The 10585-nt window shown below is 43.1% G+C and overlaps 1 protein-coding gene across 1 annotated transcript in view; it reads right to left on the bottom strand.

Annotated features, from left to right (window-relative positions):
• Positions 1-9287: 9287 nt before the first annotated feature.
• The window catches only part of CCDC169 (coiled-coil domain containing 169), a 21047-nt gene continuing 19749 nt past the window's right edge, over positions 9288-10585 (bottom strand). Inside the window, exon 7 of the mRNA XM_009868216.1 lies at positions 9288-9390. Within this exon, the coding sequence (XP_009866518.1) occupies positions 9288-9390 (103 nt within the window). The remainder of the gene's footprint in view (positions 9391-10585) is intronic.

The following is a 10585-nucleotide window of genomic DNA, read 5'->3' on the forward strand; positions in this document are numbered from 1 at the left end:
TCAGGGTAAAGTGGTTCAAGACACATGGGCACTGCTCCTGAATGATAGGTCCCTGAGACTGGACCAGTAGTTCATAGAGCTGTACTAAGCAGTAAAATTTAAGTAATTTCCATTTAAAGATTTGATGGTGAGAGGAAGGAGGGCAGATGATAGTTCAAAAAGGGCATAGCAAGCACCGCTGGAGCTGGCACTGGCATTAGGAAACAGTTGGTGTTGGGAAACTACCATGCCAGAAAATAACTGAACTCTCCATGAAAACTGCTATGGCCCCCACTACCAAATGCCAGCCCAGGAAGACAGTGTGAAATGCCAGATCTTTGCAAAAGCTTTAGCACAAGTTCACATCTCATCCACCTCTGTTTTCTTGTCAGCCTTCTCTGTAAATGCTAATTGCAATGATGTCCACAAAGTAACCAAATAAGCCAACAACAGAGAATGCTGTTCTGAATCATGAGATACTGTCAAACACTGATATCTAGCATTAAAAGCATGCTCATTGCTATAGTTGTTACATTTTCTCCTAACCGTCCCACTTTAAAATACATGGCTTCAACTTAGATGTGAGATCTTAACAGGAAGGCTGGGAGGGGCCAGCAGGAGGACAGAGCAAGTGCATGAACCCACCACCGCAAGGTAGTTCCTACACATGTGCCGTGTGCTAAAACTGTAAACCCTGGACTGCCAACAACAATCTGGGGCACGATAATCCCTTAATGAGCAACAGCAGGTGCTAAAGTGCTTAAAGTAAATCACTCCTGCATTTCAGCGAGTTGTTATTTATGTCATCGCTATCGACAAGTGCAAATCTGACAGTGGCAGCCCCTGACCTCTGCTCCTGAGGGCTGGGAGCTGAAGGGGATCCCCAAGCAGACAGGGCAGGGCTTGTCCCATCACCCCAGCCAGGAGCACGGCAGGTCAGGGGACCCTGGGCATCAGGCACCTCCCTGGGGATGGGAACAGCCAAGGCTGGGACAGGACATCTGTCCACAAGGGGGGTTGGGGATCAGGCCCAGTGAGGGGAACCGGGGTCAAACCCAGCCCAGGATGACCAAGGCATCAAAGCGTAGCCAAGGAATTTGAGTGTGATTTTGTATTATCAAGTTTTTAGGCTTCTTATTTTGATTGGGTTGGAAAGAGGTATTTCAACTGTCTTCAGCAAGTCTTTTGTCAATTCAGATCGTTAAGATTTCCCATTACTCGTCCAGTTTAGCAGCTCTGTGGGTACATCCAGAAATACCAGCCACTGGAGAGGTATTCATACAAGTTGAGAAATATTAGCTGAGGCTGCAGTGAGCACAGCACAACAGAGTTTTCAGACTTGGTGCTCCTCTCCTCTCCTCTCCTCTCCTCTCCTGTGAAGGACATACGGTTCTTGCACATCTCTGAACCAGGACAACCACAGTGGCACAGGAACAGTGTTAATCCTCGCCATTCAGCTGCCAATAACAGACCAAAGGCTTGTCCTGAGATGTGATTTTGTATTTCATCCAAATATTTTAAGTGTACTTGGACAAATTATTCTTGCCCTAGAAATATGTTATACTAATATATTGCCATTGCAGGCCTGGCAGGAATTGCAAACCATTTTAATCCTCTAAGAATGTATTTGTCCAGCCAATAATTTGACTTGTCATTAGTAAATTCCTAGCTCAGCTTTTTAAGAGACAGGAACACACATAAAAGTTTTGACCTCTAGGTTATTGATTCATATCATGATTACATCAGATTTGTTCTAAGGCCTGCAGCAAATTGATCAATGGGCTATATTTTCCCACCTGTATATTGGAGTTCCATAGGCTTTAAGAGGGGCTTTTTAGAATAATGCAGCAGCTTGTTGCTTTGATTTCAAAAGAGCATGGAGCTTGCCAAATCTCTTCAAAGAGAAGGAAAAAAAAAGTAATTTGTCCTTGTAAGTGCTGACTCAACATGAGAATAGGTCCATGGGCATTATAAATACAGTGCTTAAAGAACAGGTCCTTTGTTGCGTGCTGAGCTGCTGCAAAAGATCAACCCAAAGTAGAGTCAAATGGCTACTCAGTATTTCTTCTTGGCTCAGACTCTCTACTCATCTTGGGTGTCACTCTCCTTAATCAAAAATGAAGTAAAGGATTTGGAGCATGTGTCGTATGAGGAATGGCTGAGGGATCTGGGGATGTTTAGCCTGGAGAAGAGGAGACTGAGGGGAGACCTTATCCCTCTCCAGTACCTGAAAGGAGGTTGTAACAAGGTGGGGATTGGTGTGGTGGTGAGTGATAAGAAAATGGGAAATAGCCTGAAATTGCAGGTTGGATATTAGGAAAAATTTCTTTACTTAGAGGGTTGTCAGCCATTGGAACAGGCTGCCAAGGGAGGTGGTTGAGTTGCCATCCCTGGAGGTGTTTAAGAGACGGGTAGATGTCGCATTGAGGGGCATGGTTTAGTGGTGTTGAAAGGGCTGGGAAAAGGTTGGACTCAATGATCCTGAAGGCCTCTTCCAGTTGAAAATGTTCTATGGTTCTATGGTTTGATTCCATGATTTTCAAGAACAGGATTCAACCTACCTAGCTACATGCTAGACAGGTTATTCTACATTTGTCATCCTATGCTATCTTTCTAGTTAGCAGAGAGAAATCTGATAGATGTGTCATCTGATCCATTTCCAGTGTCTTTGTCAGAATGAGAGGAACTGTTCTTGGAAAGTGTTGGGGTTTTTTCCCATTGACTGCATACGGAGTGTATAGTGATTAGCTTGGACTTACATGTATGACTTTTAAGCTCCAAGCGGGGACAGGTGATTCCCACACTTATATTTCCTTCTTTTCTCCTTCTGCTCCTTTTTCAAAAGGTCTCAGTATCCTACTCCTAATCAGCACAGCATGAGTCAAGGGGGCACCCCGTTGTTGCTTCATCATTCCCCCAAAATAACTCTTCAGCTGTGCACGACTCCTCTGCCACCCAGCCTGCATTGCTTTGTTGCACCACATCATTCCTTAGCAGATTCCCTGCAGGACACTTGTTAGTTGGCAGGAGAGACCAGACAGCTGAAGGAGGAGACACCTGTTGTACAGAGTGGTAGGGGAGCAAGGCCCCCTTCTTGGCCACACCTCATGAGAGGTCCTTCTCTGTTACGGCTGACATTCTTCCCTTGGAAAAGATTTGCACAGCAACTGCTACCACTAGGGGCTGTGTTCATTGGGAAATACTCTGACATGAATCATTACTGGTAATGCTTTCCAGTAAGGCGTGGCAGCCACAGCTGTTGAGTTTCTGCACCAACACAACAGCAGTGTTACCTGTTTTCATTGTAAGACAAAAGAAAACACATTTGATTTAGGTCAGGCTTACTTAGGCTTATTGTGGTTTTACCAGTTGGCTTCCTTCCAGCACTAGTGTTTACCTTCATATCACTTTTCAGCAGCAGAAACAGGCTATTCTCCCCACTTTACAGATGGGTTCATGAAGCAGAGTTCATGCTCTCCTTGGCAACAAAGGGAGGGGTGAGGAAGCTATGTAGGGACCAGAGTATAGGAACTTTACCAGCCTGGAAGTGAAGCTCTGCTTGCTTATATCAGGGAATCACAGAACCACAGAATCACCTAAATTGGAAAAAAACTTGAAGATCAAGTCCAATTGCTAAACTACCACTCACAAATCCTCGACTAAACTATATCCCTAAGCACTATATCTACCTAACTCTTAAATACTTCCAGGGAAGGGGACTCTACCACTGCTCTGGGCAACCCATTTCAATATCTGATAACCCTCTCAGTAAAGAAATTCTTTCTAATACTCAATCTAAATTTCCCTTGGTGCAACACTGAGGGAGGTTTTGATATGGAATCCTGAGGGAGCAGGGATGATCCTAAAACACAGGCCAGGCTGTGACAACAGAGCACTCCCAGCTGCGAAACTCCATAGAATCGTCACAGATTCATCAGAGAATATTTTGAGTTGGAAGGGACCTTAAAGTTCATCTAGTCCAGCCCTGCTGCAGTGAGCAGGGACATCTTCAAATAGATCATGTTGCTCAGAGCCTCACCCAACCTGATCTTCAACACTTCCCCAGATGGGTCTTCTATGATCTTTCTGGGTAACCTGCTCTAGTGTCTAACCACTCTCATGGTAAAAAATTTCCTCCTTATGTCTAATTTAAAATCTACCCTCTTTTAGTTTATTACTCTTTGTCCTATCAAATTTGAAGGAACTGCATTGCCTACACCTGGAGGCCCACCTCTAACTCTGAGTTAGGAACTACCCAGGTACCCCTGGGCACAAGCAGAAGCAGCTGATTAACCCCTCCTAGCTTGGTGGTCTGAAACATCTGCAACAAGCCAACAGTGTGTTCTCAGACCTCTTCTGACCCTGGTTATAATCAGCAGAGGATGTTCAGCTGGGGTTAGTTCTTCCCTTCAAATAATCTGCCTTTCTAGAGGGAGAATGGAGATGCTGAAAGTGGTCCTGTGCTAAGGGAAGAAGACAACTGTCCTCAGTCCTGAGCTCTACACTGTGGTTGGATGGGGTGTGACTCAACACAAGGCTTGTGAGAGGTCTGGAAAACATGCCCTATGAAGAGCGGCTGAGGGAACTGGGTTTGTTTAGTCTGGAGAAGAAGAGGCTGAGAGGAGACCTTATTGCCCTCTACAACTACCTAAAAGGAGGCTGTAGTGAGGCTGGTGCTGGTCTCTTCTCTCTAATTACTAATGACAGGACAAGGGGAAATGGCCTCAAGTTGCGTCAGGGTAAGTTTAGATTGGATATTCGGAGGAAGTTCTTTACTGAACGAGTGGTGAGGCACTGGAACAGGCTGCCCAGGGAGGTGGTGGAGTCACCAACCCTGGAGGTGTTTAAATAAAAGTAGATCTAGCACTTGAGGCTATGGCGTAGTGGTTAGGTATGCTGGGATGAAGGTTGGACTAGATGATCTTCAGAGGTCCCTTCCAACCCCTAACATTCTGTGATTCTGTGATTCCTGTCACTGTGTCAGTACCACCGGGTGTACACCCCTCTCCCCATCGCTGCCAGGCAATGTGCCAGCATCTCTGGTCATGGAGAGGATGTCTGAGAGCTTGGTAAAGAGAGTCAGGAGAACCACAGGAAGTTTCTGTAAAATAACGGCCAAGGCACAGCTAAGTCAGCTCGCTGTCACCTCTTCTGCCAGCCAGAGGACACAGAACACACTTTGATTCTCCTCCAGGAGAAAACTTATGGAGTCATGGGAGTCTTTTTAAGAGGATGTCATCAGCTACACAGAGCGAGCCACATGGAGAACAAGACTGTGGTAGAAGCCACCTGTGTGACAGGCAGTGCCCAGAATGGATTCAGAGGTTAAACCCATTCCGGTAGCTCAGCTGTTGGTGGTTCTTGCTGAAGGGATGGCACAGCCTGGGCGAGCCCCTTCCTGGGAGCAAGTGGTCCATAGGTTTGCACACAGAACCAAGGGGAAAGCCTTTACCCATCTGCCTGGTGCTCCTGTACACATGAGATACTCACTTGGGATCTAGGTGGTTCCTTATTCAGTAGCTTATGGCACAGATGAGTGATGTGCAGGAGAACTGGATTCCAAGCTATAACCTACAAGGGGCTATATCCAATGTTTCTATCTTTGGAGGAGAGGGTTAAACTGATTTGCCAAGTTAAATGTCACACCACCACTTCTGAAAAGCCTAATTATCTGGTCCAGAGCTGTCTACCATTACTGTGAAACCTGTAGGTAAAGAGACAAAAACGCTGCCAATAGCTGTGATTTTCATAGGCGCATTTTACTTCTGATTTCAACCAGAGTTAATCTGAATTATTATTTACGGATCACACTAGTCTGGCAGCAACTGCAGAAGCTTAACATAGAGGTTTATTTCATTGCTTTATTTAAATTGCTTGCTACTGTGTCTGTATCACAGTTTTAAAAATGCCCGTGCGGCATCTTCCACAACTGGAAATGTGTTAAGGGTAAATGATGCACCTCATCTTTACCAGTAGAGATGCAATATCATAGAAATTAGGGAAGCTGTGAACTGTACCACCTACTCTGTTATTTATTTGGAGAACCCATTAAACAAAGTATTTAAAAAATGAAATATCTTGCTTATTGTTAATAATATCCTGCATATGAGGAAACTCATCACCCAAGTTCTCCGAGTCTGTGGTTAAGGTGCATTATTACACAATAATCAATGACACAGACAATGTCTATCCAGTAAACATTTTAATTTTATCTTGTCATAGCATAGAGGAATAAAGTGGTGCTATACTGATTTATTCAAAAGAAAAATCATTACTCAATACCCTCTTAAACCATGAGACTTAACTGGGGGAAATGCCACATGTTTGCTTATCAGCATTTGGGGTTTTTAATGCATATTTTCCAGCAACAATAGAGTTAAATACTTAAAATGCCATAGTTACCTCAAAATCATGACTCCTCTGAAATCAGTGGAGTTACACGAGTAACCATGTAAGGAAGGGAAGCATACTCTCATGTCCCAAGAGTTAGGATATCACATTTCTCGGTCCATCAATTAAAGGCACTTACACTACAACCAGCACATCTGGAATCCCAGTTCTGTGCTGCAGGAAGAAGTTTGGCCAGATTCAAGCCTTCAGCTCTCATCCTACCTTCCGCTGACATTTAGTTCCATTCACTCACTGACAGCTGTCAGCGATTCACTTTCCCATTTTTGTCTTCAGACTTGTCCACTGTTTAGAATATGATGCTCAGAGACTTTAGAGGAGATAGAATTGACCTTCTAATGGTGGGGTCACCATCCCTGAAGATGCTCAGAAGATGTAGATGTGGCACTTCAGGATATAGTTTAGTGATCATGGTGGCGTTGGGTTGATGGTTGGACTTGATGAACTTGGAGGTTTTTTCTAACCTTAACGATTCTATGATTCTATTAAAAGATCACTCATATGAAATTAGAGAAAAAACAAACCTTGCCACACTCCCATCTCTAACATAAAAAAGGTGGCTCTGTGATTCAGTCTTCTGTACCTAAAATGAGAATAATAGTACAGACTGTACTTTGAAGGATTAATTACTCCTAAATACACGGAAATATTCATATAGAAGAGATTGTGTAAAGACATGTAATTGTTCATTGCTGCAAATGGAAACAAACCCTATTTCACAGCCCAGCATAACAGTAGTGAGAAAAGTTCATGCAAGATAAATCCAGGAATTTCAAAACACTCTTCCATCCAAAACCACCAAATGACACCAAAGAAAATATTTCAGCATGGTTTGGGAAAGCTAGCAGGGTAAAACTTGTATTCGCTTCCAAAGAAATAACACAGTGATTTTGAGATCAAAAGCAATCTTTTTGCTGTTGCAAAAAAACTTGAGTCTTCAAACTTAATCATCAGGGTGACCTTCTTTTCAGAAAGGCAGGAAGAGAATGAAATGCCAAGCAATTTCAAGAGCAAGAGTACAGAACTGCGACCATTTTGCACAGAAAACATTATAGCCAGAGACAAATAGAATGGACAAACACATGTTTTAGAGTTTCACATCCTGAGCTCATTCCTGGCAAGCTGACACAGGGACTAAGGAGAGAGTCTGCTCCTCTCCTCAGGGCATTACTGTACCAAACCGTATCAATAACTGTATCTTCTTAGGCTTCAAGAAAAAAAAAAGAAGTCTCTTTTTAATCCATCAGCAATGACTACCCATGAGGAAAGAGTCCAAGTCTCCTGTTAGGAATAAATGCTGTTCTGCCACATTTGTGTGATGTTTCCAGTTATTTTGAAGTGCTGCCGGGACTGGATTTGAGTGCGTTGACAAACACGTGATTCAGAGACAGCAGCAGTAAATGTCTGCTGCATGAATCTAAGAACTGGATATTCCTCACTACTGCAGATGTCCCTTCTCTTTTATGCCAAAAGGACCATTATGGTGATTTTTTTTCCCTCCTCTCCTTTTCCACACTGACAAATGCCAGCACAATCAAAATTTGGAAATTTTCCATGTGAAAAACGGGAGCAGAGGAGTGCTAGCCTCATCAGCTGTACTATGCTTTCAATTGTGAGGAAAAAACTGGGCAGGCAGACCACCCTGCTTATGGAAGAATGATACCAGGTGCATCATGGCAACATAAGAAATATCTGTAATAAATCTCATACTATGTGAGAGAAAAAAATAAATGGCATTTCCGTATTGAATATGCTGTACAATGCTGCAGGTCTTCTTTCTCTGCATTTTTGAATGACATCATTGATCTTGTATGAGTTTAATTACAGCCTCACTTTAATGCTGCCAGTAATAAGGGAGTTGTTAGTACTGCTCTTAAAGGGGCAAAAAGCTTTATTAGACACTGCAAAGAGCTAGGGATGCTCTTAAAAATAATAAAGGGCAGTCAATCAATCACATTTGCTCTGCCAAGAGCTTTTAAGATGTAATCCAGAGGCTTAAAGCCTCATTACCAGAACATTTTTCCTGTTGACACTTAAAAAAATTCTGCTGAAGTTTAATGACTAAAATGTAGGCAATGAAACTGCAACAATAATTGCACGCCTAAAAATGAAATCACAAAGTAGTTCTACTATTACTGAAAAGAATGACTTCAAAGACTGGCACTGTTTTGGACCCTACAAATACATGGATCAATGCCAGCAAAGAATACATAGAGAATTTTATGGAACCCAGATTGTGTGTACAAAGGTTCACTTGAGAGTTGAAATTTCAAATAGCAACATACCAACATCAGGAAACATAATGTGTATACGCTGTTTAAAAGAAACCACACCTCCACAAGATAGGTTCTGAAGAATCCTTATTAAAAAGTGCTCGTTTTTATTTTCGTTTCTACCCATTACTAGTGCCTAAAGTAGCTGGTAATGGTGTTGTGCTTCTAAACCACACAGACAGAAAGCAGTGGTCGACACAGGACCTGTGGCACATCAGCATTTAAAAAAGTTAGGTTCGGAGGTGGTGAGATAGCACTTCAGTACGCCAGTCTGCCTTTTTCTTCTTCCTGGTTGAGTGCTCAAACATGTAAGAATGGTGTTTGTTTTCAATGGTTCCTGTGAAGTCAAAGAATTCAAGGATCTACTAGTGTACAAAGACGTGAAATGTTCTCCAAGGCTTCCAACTCCCCGCCACTCAGAATCACTGATGAGAACCAGAATGGACAGGGTCACAGCTCACCAGAACAAAGACGGCAACTACAGAGGAACACCTACATATGGCTGCCAAGAAGACCCTCCGATCTGGGTTTAGTATTATAATAAGGCACAAATACAGTCATTTTCTGTTTAGACACTTCCAGTAATTTTTTAAGAAGTGATTGAAAGTTCTCGGCATTAATATTAAATCAGTGCTTTAGTTTCGGAAGCTGCTTCATTTCTACGGTCTTTTTAATTGATTCTTTTTGAGGGTTAACCATCTTCGGGTCTCCTGGAACACTGTATCTCCCTCTGAAATAAAATGGGTGAAGTTAATCATCAAGTGTCACATTTCCTGTAAGCTCTAACTGCTAGAAATCTGTGTGCTTTTTATATTTGCATAACTGATTACTATTGTGAATTAATAAACCTAAGGGAGCTAAAAACAAGTGTATTTCTGGGTTTGCAGGCTAGCAGAGCATCTAATTATTCTGCATAGAAACTCAATCCTCATCTCATGATTTCTGACTACTTCCTGTTATCTAAATGGTGACATTTGAAGCACATGTACAGAATACCAAGCATTTGCACGCAGAGAATGATCGCTGGCTAACGAGACATTTTCATCGGTTACGTAATTCCCATTAGGAAGTGGAAAAACCACTTCATATAGATGTAGTTCCAGTTCTCTGTGAGTATTCCACTCTGGAGACCCATGCTCTTGAGCCCAGGATCTTACATAGGAAACGCTGCCAGCAGATTTGGGAAGTGGTGCTCATCACTTTTCAGCTCAGTCTCTTCAAAGAGGCTGCACTTTCTGAAGTCAGCAGCATTTTTTTCAGACTGCTACTGGAAGTGGCAACACCTGATGTTGACGGTTACTGCCTGGGATTGGTATGCAGAAAGGCTCTTGGCTTATACTCATTCCTATAGAGACCAAGGTCACTGCTGGCTCTTCTGTGCCGTGCTGGGAAGCAGAAGGAGTCACAAGGAAGTAAAAGTTTGCACCTCCAGTCAATAACAGACAGGACAACAGACAGTGGCCAACGAGAGTATTCCATTCCATATACATCATATTCAGCACAAAACTGAGGGGGTTAAGGCCTCTTCTTCAATGGCTGGCATCTGAGGAGGAGGACTCTGTCCGATCTTCTGCCTTTGATCCTGATCCTGAGTTCCTGAATCCAGCTCCCACATCCAGTTCCCCTCTGCTGCTGAGCCTGGGGCTTCCCCAGTGCCGCCTGCTCTGCAGCATCAGTGGGGATTGGTATCAGGGGGCAGTTGGGTGCGATAGCAGGTTTGTATATATTTGCATAAAGTTCATTACGTTTATTGTTTCCTTATTAGTACTATTACTGTTTTATTAAAGCTGTTTTTGTTTTCTTTTCCAATCTGTAACCATCTCTGCCTTATTCTGTTTCCCTTCCCCTTTGGCGAGGGAGAGAGGTTAGAGAGCATCTGTCAGTGTTCTGTGGCCGGGCCCGCCTGAACCCTTTACAGTCTTTTA

This window comes from Apaloderma vittatum, unplaced genomic scaffold (assembly GCF_000703405.1).
Source record: "Apaloderma vittatum isolate BGI_N311 unplaced genomic scaffold, ASM70340v1 scaffold4324, whole genome shotgun sequence".
In the NCBI taxonomy this organism is placed as follows: Eukaryota; Metazoa; Chordata; class Aves; order Trogoniformes; family Trogonidae; genus Apaloderma; species Apaloderma vittatum.